Genomic DNA, 19571 nt, shown 5'->3' with positions numbered 1-19571 from the left:
GGGTTCTCTTTAACTCAGCAGAGAGCACTTTATTGTTTATTTAATTATTGTACATTTTGTGTTGTATCTCTTGTAATATTTAAAGCGGAATATAAAACCCTGCATTTCAACTTTGCTCTAAAACATTATTTACAGCATATTATATGCAACCAGCATTTTTTTTTTACTAGACCAGCATTGGAAGGGTTACACACAGAGCTTTAAAGTTCCTGGAGAGAACTGCTCTCCGCAGCTGAAGTTTAGATAGATACATTTAAGTAAACAGAATGTAACAAGTGTGGAATGTGACTCACTCTCTCTGACTGTGCAGGAGCTGGAGGACAGCCAAAGAGTGTGTAACATTCCTCACTTGTTACATTCTGTTTAGTTAAATGTATCCATCTAAACTTCGGCTGAGGCAGCATTTCTCTCCACAGAACTTTAAAGCTCTGTGTGTAACCCTTCCAATGCTGGTCTAGGAAAAAAAAATACTGGTTGCATATAATATGCTGTAAATAATGTTTTAGAGCAAAGTTGAAATGCAGGGTTTTATATTCCGCTTTAAAAGCAAGAGTCTCCCTGTGCCTGTGTATATCTTCTAGAAAGCCTAGATGTTGTAAAAAAAAATATACATACCTATCACTTTCATGGAACAAGTAATAAAAAGTTATTGCTGTGTTAATAGCGACAGAGCTGAAATGCCAAAATCATTTGGAATCTTAAGGGGTAAAAACCCAGGAATGCAAAGTGGTTATACCGTCAATGTACACATAACACATGCATAAAGTTTTGTAAAAAATAATACCTTTTAATGGCTAACTGATAACGTTAAATTATGCAAGCTTTCTGGGATTAGGGACTAGATCCTTGAAAGCTTGTATAATTTAACACTTGGGGGAACCTCTAGCTACCTAATATTGAGGGTTCTTCTAGCTACCTAATGCTAAAGGGACACCTGTAGCTACCTAACTAGCTATGGCGGACAAGGGATGTAAGGGAGAAGTAATAGCTGGGCCAGCCAGCACACATGTCGTGCAGTTTGGCGGGTATTTGTAGGTTCATGGAGGGCGGAGTCTAGGGTGCCAAGACTTCTGTGCCTATTGGCTCCTGTGATGTAAATCCGGGCCTGCCCTAGACTACAATACATACACTACACGATACATACGTAGACATATGTTAGGGATTAGATTGTGAGCCCAGGGACAGTTATTGACAAGACAATATACTCTGTCAACACTATGTAAATAATATTATTTATTATCCCTTTATGAAAAGGCTGATCATGCCAACTACCTCTGTTGGGGGTAACATAACCACCAGTACTGCATTAACGAATATATGTTTTCTAGGAGAACTCTGTGATTGTGCATTTACATTTGTTTATACATTTTTTATTGCAAAACCTAGCCTAATGGATTTGACCATGGCTCTTACTTGCCTTTATCCAAAAGTAATGTCATTTGTGCTGAAATCAAAAGTCTCCCAACCTCCTTTTCTGGAGTGGGAGATGCCATTGTTTGGATATGCTGCCTTCACCTCATTGAAAAATGAGGATCCTTATCTCATCTTTGCTTGCAGTTACTGATTTCTGCAAAGAGAAACTCTCTGGTGTGTTTTTTGAAGTATTATTTACAGAAATTAGGGATCAAGGAACAATGTTGGAGCTGCTGGGGTAGTGTTGAATTGTAACATGATAACCTTTCCAAGCAAAGTGAAACACCGTCTATTAACCCAATATTTTTTTACTCTAAAACTTATTGTTTCCCTTTAAAGGACCAGGGAACACAAACAGATTTTTTTTGTACCCATAAAATCAGGAGATTTTAGTACCCTCTCTGTCCCTTTTTTTGAAGTACGGGCTGCGTATTACCATCTGGGTAACTTCCCTCAGTAAGCTGCACAAAGCAGGAAGCATTATAGCTCCATAGGCGTAATCACCAGCAGGAAATCACCAATCTGCTCCAACCAGCATGACTCAGTGATCAATTCTGTGGAAAAGCAGTATATTGCTAAAATTATCTATACAGATAAAAAGAGCAGATAATATAATATGACAGATGTTTTAAAAAAAAACAATGTTTCTAATAAATTATTCCCGCCTCCCCCCAAAAAAATTGGAAAACAGAGTCAGAATTTCCTCTTTACTGAAAGAAACAACAAAAAGAATGTTCTTCACGCCAGTCTTGACTCTCAGCAGAGATCGGCCTACAGGCGGGGAAATATAAAATATAATTTGGCACCATAAACCGACTTGCTTTTTATATAAAAACTACATTCAGGGAGAGAATCATGTTCACCCTCCCCAGAGAAACACAGCAATGAATCTTTACACAGAAGCATTAAATCCCAAAAGGAGCTGCAATTTACATGTTTATTTTCGCTCTGCAGAAACACATTTTAATTATAAAATTGACTAGTTATAAATCAATGGAAACTGATTGGTTTGGTCCATTTTTTTCCGATATTATCTTCTTTACCTCCATTTTACATTTGTCTTCAGCTAAGGGAGTACTAATGCAAAAAACACAAACTGTAAAATGTACATTTGTCTAGGAATAAAATGAACCATAAATTACTTTTCTCCTATGTTGTTGTTGCTTACAGCAGGTAGTAAAAATCAGACAAAAATGACAGGTGTTTTTGGACTAGTCCATCTCTTCATGGGGATTCTCAGTATCTCTTTTATTCTTTAGAAAAGCACTCCCTAGAAAGGTTCCATACAAAGATGCCGGCCAGCCTTCCTACTCGCTTGCTCACTATTCTAGTAGTTGGACTTTGCAACTGCTGTTTAGTAAATTGAGAATCCCCTATGAGCAGATGGACTAATCCACTATCTGTCAGATTTGTTAAACTTTTACTTTACAGGTAGTGCCTGACTTACAAATAGCAACGTACGACGACCTGCCGATATGAGAGGCCCATTCTATGAGAAAAGGGGATAAAAAAGACCTTTTGGTTTTTAAGAAATTTGATTTTATAAAATTCAAAGCAAAAATGGTTTTTAACTTGGTAAAATGAGATTTTGCTGCAGTACACTTTATTATATAGCAAGTTCTGAGTTCTGCATAAAAACATTTTAACTGGACCATTTGTGGTTGACTAAAGCTTAACACACACCATACAATCTTGGTTGTACAGATTTACCAAATCTATGTAGTATAAGGGCCAACAGATTGAAAATACCTTGAATGATTGATTGGATAAGCTCTTATACTACATGCAGGGCCAGGCCGAGGCAGAGGCTGGAGAGGCTCCAGCCTCAGGGCGCAGTGTAGGAGGGGGCGCACAATTCATTCAGTTGTCATTCCCAATTGTGTTTGAAGCAGAAAGAAATAGGAAAAGGGGATACATGGCAGTGACTGCAAGTCAGATAACTAGAGATTAAGGTATTGGGGAGGTTGGGGGCCCTGGGGCGCCTCTTAGTCTAATAGCAATCAGTGTGTGATGGCTGGGGTGGGAGGGATGGGGAGGGGCCTCTTAGTGTAATATCAATCAGTGTGTGACGACTGGGGTGGGAGGGATGGGGAGGGGCCTCTAAGTGTAATAGCAATCAGTGTGTGACGGCTGGCAATCAGTGTGTAACTAACCCCTGCATCCAACCCAAACTACACTACACTTCACACCCCCTGCTGCATCTCACCTGATCCTGTCACCACGATCCTCCCCTCCTTCCTCTGACTGCCATCATCGAGGGTCCCAGGCCATCATCGAGGGTCCCAGTCATTATTTTCCTGTATAAATCGTTGGTTGTTACGATAAAAAAAGTCAGTCAAATATATCATGTAGGAGACACAAACAGTGATATTTGAGAAGTGAAATGAAGTTTATTGGAGTTACAGAAAGTGTGCAGTAATTGTTTAAACAAAATTAGGCAGGTGCATAACTTTGGGCACCACAACAAATAAATGAAATTAATATTTAGTAGATCCTTCTTTTGCAGAAAATACAGCCTCTAAATGCTTCCTGTAGGTTCTAATAAGAGTCTGGATTCTGGTTGAAGGTATTCTGGACCATTCCTCTTTACAAAACATTTCTAGCTTCATCTTCATCTTTGTCACTGATTCCTGGACAATGGTCTCCAGAATCTGCTGATACTGTGTGCATTCCATGCGTCCCTCAACTTTGGCAAGATTCCCAGTCCCTGCACTGGCCACACAGCCCCACAGCATGATGGAACCACCACCATATTTTACTGTAGGTAGCAGATGTTTTTCTTGAAATGCTGTGTTCTTTTTCCTCCATGCATAACTCCCCTTGTTATGCCAAAATAACTCAATTTTCATTTCAGCAGTCCACAGCACCTTATTCCAAAATTAAGCTGGCTTGTCCAAATGTGCTTTAGCATAACTCAAGCGGCTCTGATTGTGCTGTGGGCAGAGAAAAGGCTTCCTCATACAGCATCTCCTTGTGTAAAGTGTGCCGAATGGTTGAACGATGCACAGTGACTCCATCTGCAGCTAGATGATGTTGTAGGTCTTTGGTGCTGGTCTGTGAGTTGACTCTGACTGTTCTCACCATTCTTCGCTTCTGTTTATCTGAGATTTTTCTTGGTCTGCCACTTCGAGCCTTAACTTTTGAAAGTTGTTTTGAGACCACCATGTTGCTACTCTTCAGAGAAATTTAAAATAGGAGGGAAACTTACAACTGAGTCCCTTATATACTCTTTATTATAATTGGATTCACCTGTGTATGTAGGTCAGGGGTCACTGAGCTTACCAAGACTATTTGAGTTCCAATAATTAGTTCTAAAGGTTTTGGAATCAATACAATGACAACAGTGACCACATTTATGCACCTGCCTAATTTTATTTAAACAATTATTGCACACTTTCTGTAAATCCATTAAACTTCATTTCACTTCTCAAATATCACTGTGTGTGTCTCCTATATGATATATTTACCTGACATTTTTTATCATAACAATCAATGATTTATACAGGAAAATCATGACGATTAACAAGGTTTCCCAAACTTTCGCATCCCACTGTGTGTATATATATATATATATACAGGATCTTCTCAAAAAAATAACATATTGTGATAAAGTTCATTATTTGCTGTAATGTACTGATAAACATTAGATTTTCATATATTTTAGATTCATTACACACAACTGAAGTAGTTCAAGCCTTTTATTGTTTTAATATTGATGATTTTGGCATACAGCTCATGAAAACCCAAAATTCCTATCTCAAAAAATTAGCATATTTCATCCGACCAATAAAAGAAAAGTGTTTTTAAAACAAAAAAAGTCAACCTTCAAATAATTATGTTCAGTTATGCACTCAATACTTGGTCGGGAATCCTTTTGCAGAAATGACTGCTCCAATGCGGCGTGGCATGGAGGCAATCAGCCTGTGGCACTGCTCAGGTGATATGGAGGCCCAGGATGCTTCAATAGCGGCCTTAAGCTCATGCAGAGTGTTGGGTCTTGCGTCTCTCAACTTTCTCTTCACAATATCCCACAGATTCTCTATGGGGTTCAGGTGAGGAGAGTTGGCAGGCCAATTGAGCACAGTAATACCATGGTCAGTACACCATTTACCAGCGGTTTGGCACTGTGAGCAGGTGCCAGGTCATGCTGAAAAATGAAATCTTCATCTCCATAAAGCTTTTGGGATATTGTGAAGAGAAAGTTGAGAGACGCAAGACCCAACACTCTGCATGAGCTTAAGGCCGCTATCGAAGCATCCTGGGCCTCCATAACACCTGAGCAGTGCCACAGGCTGATTGCCTCCATGCCACGCCGCATTGGAGCAGTCATTTCTACAAAAGGAATCCCGACCAAGTATTGAGTGCATAACTGAACATAATTATTTGAAGGTTGACTTTTTTTTGTTTTTAAAACACTTTTCTTTTATTGGTCGGATGAAATATGCTAATTTTTTGAGATAGGAATTTTGGGTTTTCATGAGCTGTATGCCAAAATCATCAATATTAAAACAATAAAAGGCTTGAACTACTTCAGTTGTGTGTAATCAATCTAAAATATATGAAAGTCTAATGTTTATCAGTACATTACAGAAAATAATAAACTTTAACCCATTCTGCTAATTTTTTGAGAAGATCCTGTATATTCTTGTTTTGCGTGTACTTGACATCCTTCTGCACACCTTTTTATGTTAATGATGTGTATGATCTGTGATGTCAGTCACTGTATGTACTTGTTTGTACTTTTCTTGTTCTTTTTTTTACCAAACATTAAACCTTCACCTTTAAAAAAAAAACACTACCGTATATACTCGCAAGCAAGCCGACCCGCATGTAAGCCGACCCCCCCACTTTTACCCCAAAAAACAGGAAAAAATGATTGACCCTCATGTAAGCCAGGGGTAGGAAACGCTGGTCGCGTGATCCCCCCAGTATGTCCCAGTATAGCTAGTATAGTGCCCAGTATAGGTAGGTAGTGCTCAGTATAGCTAGTAAAATGCCCCAGTATAGCTAGTATAGTGCTCAGTATAGCTAGTATAGTGCTCATTATAGCTAGTATAGTGCTCAGTATAGCTAGTATAGTGCTCAGTATAGCTAGTATAGTGCTCAGTATAGCTAGTATAGTGCTCAGTATAGCTAGTATAGTGCTCAGTATAGCTAGTATAGTGCTCAGTATAGCTAGTATAGTGCTCAGTATAGCTAGTATAGTGCCCAGTATAGCCAGTATAGTGCCCAGTATAGCCAGTATAGTGCTCAGTATAGCTAGTAAAGTGCTCAGTATAGCTAGTATAGTGCTCAGTATAGCTAGTGAAGTGCCCCAGTTTAGCTAGTATAGTGCTCAGTATAGCTAGTATAGTGCTCAGTATAGCTAGTATAGTGCTCAGTATAGCCAGTATAGTGCCCAGTATAGCCAGTATAGTGCCCAGTATAGCCAGTATAGTGCTCAGTATAGCTAGTAAAGTGCTCAGTATAGCTAGTATAGTGCTCAGTATAGCTAGTGAAGTGCCCCAGTTTAGCTAGTATAGTGCTCAGTATAGCTAGTATAGTGCCCCATTATAGCTAGTATAGTGCCCCATTATAGCTAGTATAGTGCCCCATTATAGCTAGTACAGTGCCCCATTATAGCTTGTATAGTGCCCTATTATAGCTTGTATAGTGCCCCAGTATAGCTAGCATAGTGCCCCATATAGCTAGCATAGTGCCCCAGTATGGGTGGGTGGGTAGGTGCTGTCCCTCTCCGCTTCCCCGCGGCTGCCGCTGCTATTACCTTAGGCGGCGCCGCTTCCTCTATCCCCGTCCTCCTCCGGTAACTCATTCACAGCAGCGCGCCTCTCGCTGCTGTGATGACGAGGAAACCATAGAGAGCGGCTTCCTGTAGCGGCGATGCCGTTACTATGGGAACCGCTCTCTATGGTTTCCTGCGTCATCACAGCAGCGAGGGGCGCGCTGCTGTGAATGAGTTACCGGAGGAGGACGGGGATAGAGGAAGCGGCGCCGCCTAAGGTAATAGCAGCGGCGGCCGCGGGGGGAGCGGGGAGGGACAGCACCTATACACCCACCCACCCATGACTCGCAAGCAAGCCGCCCCCCAACTTTTGGCCCACTTTTGGGGGGTCAAAAATTCAGCTTGCTTGCGAGTATATACGGTAATTGGAAATTCCCTATGTATATAAAATACCTAATACCTGTATGAAAAGGAGAGGCAATGTTTTGCTTATCTCTCTTGAAAGAGCGAACCAGTGCTGACTGGAAAATACATTTTATTCAAGTACATAAAATGGACAACGTGTTATGCGGGATCTTCTTCAGGTTAGTCTGACAACAGTGACATAAAACTTGACTAACAAGCATGAGTCAACCATTTAAAAACATTTTTCATATCGTAGCTTTAAAATTGATTTTCTCAAAAACTGCAGGGTCTTTAAAAAAAATCCCCAAAATACCGTTCTCCTTAATTTACCTAGCACATTTGGTGATTCTAGCACGTGTGGTGGTTTTAAGTCAGCAGTACTGACTACAATGCAATTTGGGAAAAATTAGCATTTGGATTCGCCAACCCGAAGAATTTGAACCAACACTACTAATGAGTCCATTTATTCCATGTCATTGATTTATAATGCTACTTTTTCAGTGCTTGTAAAATGACCTTTCTTACTTCTTGGTTTCTTAGAGTGTATATTAGAGGGTTTAGCATTGGGGTCACCACAGAGTAAAACACAGACGCCACCTTGTCTTGTTTCTTTAGGACCCGGGTGTCAGGGCGTAGATATATGAAGAAGATAGTAAGGAAATAGATAGAGGAACATATGAGATGTGAAGAACATGTGCTGAACGCTTTGAGTCTTCCCTCCACTGATTTAATTTTGAAAACAGAAGACATAATGAAAGTGTAAGAGACCAAAATAGCTACCAAAGAACATAAGCCTAAAGTACTAACTAATAAAAAAGTCACAATATCACATAGATGGGAAGTGGAGCAGGACAGTTTCAGAACCGGAGGAATCTCACAGTAGAAATGGTCTATGAGGTTAGGCCCACAGTACTCAAGACTAAATAAACAGCTGGTTTGTGCTGCTGACTGCAAGAGACCCACAGAAAAAGACAAGAGAACCAGACCGGTGCATTTAGCCTTTGTCATTATTAGGGAATAGTGGAGTGGGTGGCAGATGGCTGCATAACGGTCATACGACATGCTTGAGAGAAGAACGACTTCGGCACCTGCCAGAGCAGCGTAGAAATATACCTGAAAAGCACAACCTAGAAATGAGATTGTCTTCTTCACTGACAGAAGGTCTACTAAAATTTTTGGAGTTATACTTGAGGAGTAGATGAGATCTACCAGAGAAAGGTATTTCAGGAAGTAGTACATTGGCGAGTGGAAACTGGGAAATGCTTGAATAAGGGCCATCATCCCAATGTTGCTTAATATGGTCACGACATAGACAACTAAAAAGAAAATGAAGAGGAAAGGGATGAGATTGTTGTCATTAGTTAATCCAGTTAATTCAAACATGGTTACTCGAGTCTTGTTCGTGGCCATCTTTTCATCATTTTGTTTTTCTCTGGAATGAAGAAAACAGATTTTTTTCAAGGTTTCCACAGAAGCATGAAAGTCAAGACATATAATGACATATAATGCAGAAAAATGTTTCTTTTGTACACAAAAATCTTATGAAAATCCCAGTTCCAAAAGCAACCTATAGGAAATCTTCAATAACCCCTTAACAGAGAGTTTATAGAATGGTTGTATTCCAGGTTGGTATAAAGATAGTAAGTAAGGTCCTGCCAGACAGAGACCCAAATTATGCAATTCATGTACCAGTCCTCTAAGGTCATTGCAATGGCACTGGTTTGTTTAAAGCTTCACCAAGCCCTTTCTCAAGCAAAAGTGGACACCGTAAAATGCTTAAATGCCTAGTTATGAGGTTATTGATCATAGGATAACAGGACTTTACCACAGTCAAAATCTGCAACACAAATGTGTGCCTGATTGCATACAGACACACATTTTTCTTCATCCCAGTAATGAGTTTCTATTGTGCAAGAGGAAAAGAATCCCTCTCCAAACATGGAGTTGTGCTGGTCATTAAATTCAGAACTCATTACATTCAGAATTCAGTCACTGCACAATTGGACCAGTAAATGTTTAGAAGTTGATAGTATAATGGCCACAACTCACTAAACGTATCTCCTTCTAGTGATTCTCAGTTATTTTTCAACTTATCACCTTGGTGATAAATCATTAAATATTCACTAACCAATTAGCCTCATGCAATCTTTAAGTTAAGGATTCAACACTTAAAGAACAACTATCAAAGAAACTGTTTTTCTGTAAACCCCAAATACCTATAGAGCTTTTAGCCAGCAACACTGAAAAGCTTTTCAGGGGTCTCTCAAGACAGCCTGTGTGAACAAAAATGCTTTTTTTACACAGGCTGTTTGTAACAATTTTGTGTCGGCATCGGGGGAGGGGGAGGCAAAGCTAAACTGTAACCTGGCTGTAAACTGTTTACTTTACACTGTGAGTCAGAGAATGAGACACAGGAGCACACAGAGCTGCAGCTGATGATTATTTACACACATTCAGAAGCTATATTTCTGCTTTCTATCATTCTGAACACATTTTACTCACAGTATTAGATCCAGTGAAGATTGTTTCTGTATGTTGGATGTGCTGGGCACAGTTCTCCATAGTAATACCCACAGTAAAAACTGTTCTCTGTAAATGTCATATTTTCTTCACATAAAACAAGAAAAGATGAAAAAAAAAGCCTTTGCATTTCTATTTGGTAGTAATTACTGGAATTATATGTGGCATTTATAATTTTAGTCAACTTCGATAGTAATCCTTTAAGTAGGTAAAGTATCAAAATCTTAACTTAAAATAGCCCTCCAGTGTAAATTACACATTCCTTTGACTTCTCTTATAATACAAAGTTATTTGTGGGGACTTGTGGGGTCTTTTCCTCCCAAATCCCTTCTAGAGCCCCCTGTCCACTGGCTTCTGGCACGTGGCTCCAGCCCCTGCAGAAAAACATCATGATTTTTTTTTCTAATTCGAGCAGATAAAACATCATGGTGTTTTTCTGCAGGGGAGATGATATGACCATGCGCTGTAAGCTGGTGTAAATGGAGTCCTGGAAGGGATTCAGCAGGAAAAATTGGATAGATAACTTTATATTATAGGAAATTTCAATGGAGGTCCACCTTAAGGAATCAATTCTTAAGTTAAGGAATGGATCCTAAACATAAGGATACAATGTTAATTCCCAGAGAAGGAATGCAAGTGATAATTCTAAAGCATGTAAGGAAATATCACCTGGGATCAGATTTCCCTAAATGCAGTGTTAGATACAGCACTCAATGTAAATTGGAGGAGTCTAAGCTGTCTGGTTTATTTTCTGGTATTTTCTGCAGAAGTGACACTGTATACAGAGAGATATACACACCAGGCACACACAGAGGAAGGAAGAGACAGGATGCTCCTGCAGGCTGGCTGTAATCCTCCTGCAGAGGAGGCAGCAGGAGGGGTGGAGCTACATCCTGCCTGTGTGTGCTTCTCCCCTCCCTACCTACTTCATGTATGAATAACTACAGAGGTGAGAATTTAAGGTGAGAAGCTAAGTTTTTTCCTAGGTGATATTTTCACATCTCATCAATAAAATGCTTTCTAAGCCACCAGCAAGCTAGAAAATACTCGGAAGATAAAAAAGCATCTCCTAGGAGAAAACTTAGGAGAACAAGTAAATTGGAGCAATATATCAGGTCTATTTGCAGTTCATTTTTTCTACTGCGATTTCACCAAGGTGATATTTTCACACTTTGCCAATATCCTATGTTTTAACCTTCCTGGCGGTAAGCCCGAGCTGAGCTCGGGCTATGCCGCGCAGGAAGATATCTCAGCCCCTGGTGGGGCGATTTGCTCACTTTAAAATGCTGTACGCGCAGCTAGCACTTTGCTAGCCGCGCGTATAGCTCGATCGCCGCCACTCTGCGACGATCGCCCGCATGCAGCGGCGCAAGAGGGCCCCCCCGCCAGAGCCCTGTGCTGCCCGGACCAATGAGTTCCGGGCAGCGATATGGGCTGGATCGGAGGCGTCTGACGTCAGGACGTTGACTGACGTCTATGACGTCATTCTGATCGTTGCCATGGCGACAGGAGAAGCCAAACAGGGGAGCGCGTTATATACGCGTTCCCCTGTTTGCTTTTGATGCCGGCGACGATCGCACTAGAGGGACACATGCCCTCTAGTGGTGTTTCATGTAGCTACCACTCTGGTAGCTTTACATGAAACAAAAAATAAAAATAAAAAAAAAAGGATTTTTGCCTAAGTGGCAAAAAAAATGAACCGCCAGGGAGGTTAAACTACCAGCAAGAAAGAAAATAAATTTGACTGTACTTTTTCACCTATGTTTTGATACTTTTCAATTGCAAAGTGCTAAAAAAATAATTCAAAGTGAAGAGGAAAAAGTATCTCCTAGGAGAAAACTCTGAGGAAAAAGTGAATAGCATATGAGTCTCACTATGGAAACGTATATCACAAAAACTTAATAAGGAGTCAGGACAGGTTCTTAGCGAATTGACATTTACAATGTGGATCGATGTTTTGTGATAAGTTTTCACTTTCCGTATTATCACCAGAAGGATGTTAGTGAGTTGAGGTCAATATCTTAGCTCTAATGCACATAGCTGAATGCCAGTAGTTTGTGCTGCTCCTAGTAATCCATTGGTTATTGAACATACAAATGATGTATAGTGTTGTTATCTGGCTAAACACATGGAACATTAGAAATTAATAACCTAACATATTGTATCAGTGCCTTGCCATGTACCAGTTTTACAAATGCTTGCCATGGAAGGACATTTACTAAAGTTAGAACCACAAATATTATCCCGGCCTCTGCACAAGAATGACATGCACATATTATTATTATTATTATTATTATTATTATTATTATTATTATTATTATTATTATTATTATTATTATTATTATTATTATTACACTATAAGTTATGCTACAATAAATGTTTATTTTCTGTTAATGTAGTTGTTTTATTCAACACATAAATAGTAACTTGACCTGCTTCTTACCCAGAGAGCATATAGTTGTTTGCTAAATCTTAGATATTCACTATCATTCATAAAGCATTTCCGCATGCGGAAATGCTGAAAACAGCTGACTTTACTGACCTCTTAGCAAAGTCTCCATTCATAAAGGCTCTTTCCGCATGCGAAGCTGACATTTCCAAGCAGAGCGATAAATCACCGCCTTGTGCGGTGATTATCATAAAAAATGTAACAAAATGTTAATTCATAAAGATTAGAGCAAGCGGTGTGAGGTCGGGAAGTACCGCTCCCTCTGATGTGGCGATAACAATGTTAAGTGAATGGAGACACAAAGACCTCCCAGGCAGCTGCAGTAGAGCGGAACACGGAGAAATGTATCAACTCGGCAGCTTCCGTGTCTCCGCAAGCCTACCGCCAGTTTAATTCGGGGAATCTCTGCACTGCTATCGCAACTGGATACATTTTTATGAATGAGGAGCCAGAAGTCTAAAACACCAACAGCGGTGTTTTCCCGCACAGATTCTCTTTACCGAACACAGGTTTATGAACGATAGCCATTGTATCAGGGCCCAGTGAGGTACCAGTTGTAAAGAAGCTACTATTATTATTGGTGTCATTATTAGTGTTATTCTTATTATTACACAGTTTATGTTACAATATTTTGTAAGATGAATTTTATTATTTAAATAAAAAGATAAGTAACATAAGCTATTTCTTACATTGGAAGCATCTAGCTGTCTCTAATATGGGATGTTAGCTGCCTGGCACACCATGTTCATGTTTCAGCAATTGCCATCTTATATGGAATCTCTTTACCTAGGAGAATGATCCCCGGCCCCAGAGCACTTAGGTAATACGTGCAAAGAAAACAACCAATTGGCAATTACATTATTCAGCAGATTTCAGAAAATTACCTTCTGCAACTCTGGGGGAAAATAAGGAATGGACTGATGCAGCTGTGTAGTAATATTGCAGCTCGATGAAAATATATACATATTCTTAGTTCTTTCTTTCTTTCTTTCTTTCTTTCTTTCTTTCTTTCTTTCTTTCTTTCTTTCTTTCTTTCTTTCTCTCTTCATATATTTCTACTTTTTGCAATTAATATCTTGAAATACCTGGCTATCTTTGCCCTGTAGAAAGGGCCGGATTTACCATAAGGCACTGCAGGCACATGCCTACAGGCGCCTGATGATGGAAAGGTGGCTCCTTCCCTATGCAGAGTCCCGATGAGAGTGAAATGAGAGGTTACTCACCCAGCTCTCCGCATTCCAATGCTGAGATCTCCCTTCAGTCGGTGGCACCACTACATACTTAATATTGAGGGTACTGCTGGCTATGTAATACGAAAGGGCACTGGTAACTACCTATGACAGGCAAGGGAAGTAAGGGAGAAGTGGTAGCTGGGCCAGCTAGCACACTTGCGGTGCGGTTTGGCTGGGTTTGTAGGTACGTGGAGGGCAAAGTCTAGGGTGCCAGAGCATCTGTGCCTATAGGCTCCTGTGAGGTAAATCCGGGCCTGCCCGTAGATACACACAATGTAGCAGTAAATCACCCAAAACACTCACAATGCAACAGAGAATTCCTCAAAATACACACAATGCAGCACAAATTACCCCAAAATACACACAATGCAGCACAGATTACCCCAAAATACACACAATGCAGCACAGATTACCCCAAAATGCACACAATTTAGCAGCAAAAAATACAAAATACACACAATGTAGCAGCAAAAAATACAAAATACACATGCTACTTATGTAATGGGTCACAGCACGACTTTGCCGAGAGTCGTCGACCCCAATGCAATTCACACCGGCTGGACCAAGGAGCCGAGAGCTTTATTTCAGCAGCGGTAGGTGAGGGGGTATTCTTAGTATTAGTGGCTATGCTTAAATGCATAATCACACAGTCTGCTCAGGGTCTCTCTAAATATCCCTTTAAGTCTGGAGCATAAATACAAAACATAATTTCACAGAACTTTGAAGGGCTTCTTAGCCTTGTTGACCTCACAGTTCAGGTCCCACCTGCTTGGTGCCATATAGCAAGTGTGGGCACCCGGAACCCCCATAACAATGTGACCACTCTTACTTCCCCAGTCAAAAGTGTGACCACACTAACACCTGCTCTGGTGTGGGGGGTGTGGGGAATCAGAAGGAGAGAAGGGTAAGGAGTTAAAGCCAAACACAGACCACGTTCTGCACTGTCAGAAAATCTCATATTATTGCAGAGAAATGACGATTTCCATCTTGATTTAGGTTCATTATATATGCTTTAAAATGTTTTTCAGATTATTTGAGTGAATTTCAAGATTGTATGATGATAAGCAGAGTTATTCTTTAATCAGAGTTAAATTGTTGGTTAGAGTAACCCTTAATGTCAGTTTCTGCAGTAAACTGTCTGTTCCCTTTACAAGGTTATGTTTACAGTGTATTAAGATAACGCTGGAGAAATGCTCTGACTTTACTCAGTTCTGGCTGTAATGCCTGCTTAGCAAGGCTTGCTCATCAGAGATATATACCACAGAAGCTAAGCCTGCTATGCGCTGATATAGTGATCATGTGTAGTAATCATAAAGTTATTAATTAATGATCAATAATAGAATTATATATTAAGGTAAAAGCAAGACGTTTTAAATCAGGATGATACCATTTATTGGCTAACTAAAAATGAATAACAATAAACAAGCTTTCGGCCTTGCAGCCTTCGTCGGGCTGTTAGTTTGCAAGCTGGTGGTACAGACAGCTTTATACGTGCAACATCAAAAGGGAAAACAGATATTTTTTTCAAGCATAAATACATGTCATTAAGATGCCTTAATTCAAACAGACCATCTGAATGGGGTTAGAGGTTGTTAGCTAAGATAAGGATCCTTGTTTACTCCATGCTCACAGACCTGGGAGTTGGACTGACCCAGAGGTATCTTAAATTCTTAGTTCACAAGTTCAGCTAGAATGGCTGAGAAAGTTCAAATATCATCAGCCTCATACCAATATAAAAAGTTGTTGTCCTTATTCAAACCGTTCTGCACAGCTTTGAACCAATTTATACATTTTGTTTCTGCTATTAATCGATCATTTGACGTTTTGAAGCCGCCCTTCAGGGCAGTGACACGAAGATCATCCATGCTGTGTCCGTTGGACCGAAAGTGTGTAGCAACTGGGAGTCCAGATTTGGTATCATTAATAGTGTGCCTGTGTCCATTCATACGTTTGCGCAGAGTTTGTCCAGTTTCTCCCACGTACATAACATTGGGGCATTTAGCACACATGATCAGATATACCAGATTGGTGGAACCACAGGAAAATGTACCTTGTACTCTGTACTCCTGTTGTGAACCTGGTATCGTTACCCTGTCAGTGGAGTAAATGTGTCTGCAGGTCCCACATATTTTTTGTCGGCAGGGTGATGTTCCGTTTTGTTGAGGCCTATTCAAAGAGCTCCTGACAATCATCTGTTTTAGATTGTGTGGTTGCCGATATGACAAGAGTGGAGGTTTAGGGAATATCGTTCTCAGTCTGTGATCCTTGTGTAAAATGGAATGAAGTTCCTTAGCAATCCTCCTTAAGATTTCCAGGTGTGGGTTGTAGGTGACAACCAAAGGGACACGTTCCTCTTTCTGGTTTTGCTCATATTTCAGGAGTTCAGTCCTGGGGATGTTGCTGGTCCAAATCAGGAAAGCCAACATCATCCCCAGGACTGAACTGGGTGTGTGCTAACTACTTAGCACCCTAGTTAGCACGCCCAAAGCCTTGAGGCATGCTCACTAGGTTAGCACCCAATAGTGAATCAGGCCCTATATATTTTAGCATGTTGTAACGATTGTTGTCAGCACGCAGAGAGAATCTGATTCTTGGCGATCTGCAGTACCACCAAGAATGCAGATATACGCCTGATTATCGATGATCTGCAGAATCAGCGATAATACAGATGTATTGCTAACCTCTGGATACCAAAATAGTGAGAGTGTTTGGTGCAACAGTAACAACTCTGAGTGGAGACCACCAGAGGAGCTGGCGGCCTAAGACTCCTGAGGAATTCACCCCTGACTGTGGGTGATATTCCTGTAGCCTGTGGACCCCTGGGCAAGGGACCGAGGCTGGGTTGCAGGAAGCCCTGCAGCTAATATGAAAGGTATTGCCCTGGACTGGGCTAACGTAGTACAGAAATAGCACAATCCTAGTCTGGGTGTGAGGTCCGTAGTCACAACACCCTGGAACTAGTCTGGAGCATAACATAAATGATAATACAATTCCCTAGTCTTGGGTGTGAGGTCCGTGATCGTCAACACCCTGGAACTAGTCTGGAATATAACACAAAGACAATACAGTTCCCTAGTCTTGAGTGTGATCTAGATCTTGATCTTGATCTCAACACCCTGGAACTATGCTAGAGAATACACAGAAGATACACAGTATTCCTAGTCTGGGGTGTGAGGGCCTTGATCTCAACACCCTGGAACTGGTCTAACAAATAAACAGTACAAGGTAATCTGGCTCAGTGTGAATTCCCAAGTCCTCTTGGTTCAAACACACTTTAAGGATCTGACTATGGTCTGAATGCTTCCACAAAGTGTTTGCAATGGCAGACAACCAGCAACTGACAAGCAAGAAGAATATATAGTAGCTGAACTCTGCTGCCCCGCCCGAGCCACTCAGCCAATTATGAGTCCAGCAGGAATCAGCTGATCGTCCTGATCAGCTGACACTTCCCCTGCTGGTATAAAGGTCCTGACTTCTGGCCCGCGCGCGCGTAGCTCTTCATCCATCCATGTGGACCAACAAACCCAGCCACTCCAAAGGCACGCTGCTGTGTACAAACTGCCACCTTGGACGCGGAAACAGCCGCTTTGCTATTAGAACATGCGGCGGCTTTTCCGCGTTCTGCCACACTACCAGACGCGTGCCTATGCGTGCAAACCGTTACGTTGGACGCAGAATCAGCTGCCTTGCTTTCAGCAGACGCGCCGGCTTTTCCGCGTTTTCTCACAGTACCCCCCCCCCCCTTCGAGGAGTGGACTCCGGACATCTCCTTCCTGACTCTCCAGGATGTGAGTTAGAGAATTCCCTTTTTATCTCATACTCAGGCCGGTCATCAATCAACACAGGGTGGGAAGGAGTGGAATCCACCTGCACTGCTGGTTTGAGCAGGGGCACCTGAAATTATTTTTTGTCAGCTTGTCTTTTTGGTGATAGAAAGATTTTGGGCCCAAAACCCCTGTCTAAAGTGTCTGCTTTGGCGCTTTTGCTATCTGATTCATGCATGAGAGGTAACCGTGAGGAACAGGATCCGTTAGAAATATCTGTACACTGTCCTGTCTTTCCTGCGACCTGTATCTTGGTATTATCCGCCTCACCCCTCTTTAAACAGTGCTCCTGGCAATGGGCTGACCAGTTCAGTAGCTGCCCTGAAGCCCAGTCAATCAGCGGCGAGTGAAGTCGTAACCAGCGCATACTGAGAACAACAGCAGAGCTCTTCATCGGCAGGACCAGGAACTGTAAACTCTCTTCATGCACTGCCCCTAAACAACATGACAGTAGGGGGGTCTGGGCAAGAAACTGGGCACTGCGCAATGGAGAGTCATCCATCGCGGTGACCGAAATCTGTCGGTCGGGTGCGGATAAAGGTATCCCCAAGCTTTTAGCAAAATCGTAATCTATGAGGTTCGCTGCTGAACCATGGCTTCTGTGGACTTGGTCCGACCTTCCCACGTAACCGAACAAGGAAGGATCAGCCGACCATCGTTCAGCGATGAACCCTGCTCACCTATGGTGTTGACTCCCCCCAGGTGGTGGCATTTGTCTGGTCTAGAGGACCCATATAAAGCGTTCTTCTTTGGGCTCCTGTGACTCCTCTTTCCCAGACTCAACCTTGTGTACCCAATTTGCATAGGTTCGCCTGGGGGTGAGGGAGACCGAGAAGAGTCGCGTAAGATAGACCTTCTGGCCACTCTACCACGAACCTGTCTCTGGTGGCGCAAACGGCGATCTATCTGTATCGCCAAAGAAATTGCCTCATGCAATGATTCAGGCTCAGGATGGCCTATCATTACCTCATGAATAGTATCTGACAATACGGCCAAAAAACAGTCCAGGAGGGCAAATGCGTCCCATCTAGCCGAGACTGCCCACCTCCTGAACTCCGCAGCATAATTCTCTACCGGACCTTTACCTTGACGCAGAAGCTTGAGCTTCCGTTCAGAAGTCGAGGCAATGTCTGGGTCATCGTAAATCATAGCCATAGCCTCAAAAAATTCATCCACAGAGGTCAGGGCCTGATGCCCAATAGGAAGACCATATGTCCAGGTCTGGGAATCCCCTGACAACAGAGTTTTAATGAATGTAATTCTCTGTGCCACGGTTCCAGATGAGTTAGGCCTTAACTCAAAGTATGATAACACTCTATTTCTAAAGTTCCGAAAGTCAGATCTGTCGCCAGAAAACCTTTCAGCTACAGGCATACGTATGTCTGTGCTAAGCGGAGATCGCACTGATTGAAGTTCCTGAATAGCCCCAAATATCTGACATATCTGGGTCTGTTGGTTCAAAACTGCCGCGGAAAGTTGGTTTACCGCGGTGGTCAGGACTTCAACATGTCTATACAGTGCGTCCATTTGGGTTTGGTCTGCCATTCTGTAACGATTGGTGTCAGCACGCAGAGATAATCTGATTATTGGCGATCTGCAGTACCCCCAAGAATGCAGATATACACCTGATTATCGATGATTTGCAGAATCAGCGATAATACAGATGTATTGCTAACCTCTGGATACCAAAATAGTGAGAGTGTTTGGTGCAACAGTAACAACTCTGAGTGGAGACCACCAGAGGAGCTGGCGGCCTAAGACTGTTGAGGAATTCACCCCTGACTGTGGGTGATATTCCTGTAGCCTGTGGACCCCTGGGCAAGGGACCGAGGCTGGGTTGCAGGAAGCCCCGCAGCTAATATGAAAGGTATTGCCCTGGACTGGGCTAACGTAGTACAGAAATAGCACAATCCTAGTCTGGGTGTGAGGTCCGTAGTCACAACACCCTGGAACTAAACTGGAGCATAACATAAATGATAATACAATTCCCTAGTCTTGGGTGTGAG

General features: G+C 41.8%; 1 protein-coding gene across 1 annotated transcript; it reads right to left on the bottom strand.

Annotated features, from left to right (window-relative positions):
* Nucleotides 1–8029: 8029 nt before the first annotated feature.
* LOC137561857 (olfactory receptor 5A1-like) lies at nt 8030–8950 on the bottom strand. The gene has a single exon (XM_068273212.1). It carries the CDS (start codon nt 8948–8950, stop codon nt 8030–8032), a length of 921 nt encoding a protein of 306 aa, XP_068129313.1.
* Between the last annotated feature and the right edge of the window lie 10621 nt (nt 8951–19571).

The sequence above is a fragment of the Hyperolius riggenbachi genome, chromosome 3, assembly GCF_040937935.1.
Source record: "Hyperolius riggenbachi isolate aHypRig1 chromosome 3, aHypRig1.pri, whole genome shotgun sequence".
NCBI classification, from domain to species: Eukaryota; Metazoa; Chordata; class Amphibia; order Anura; family Hyperoliidae; genus Hyperolius; species Hyperolius riggenbachi.
Note: the sequence above shows the minus strand (reverse complement) of the source record. Positions and strands in the feature narration are given on the sequence as shown.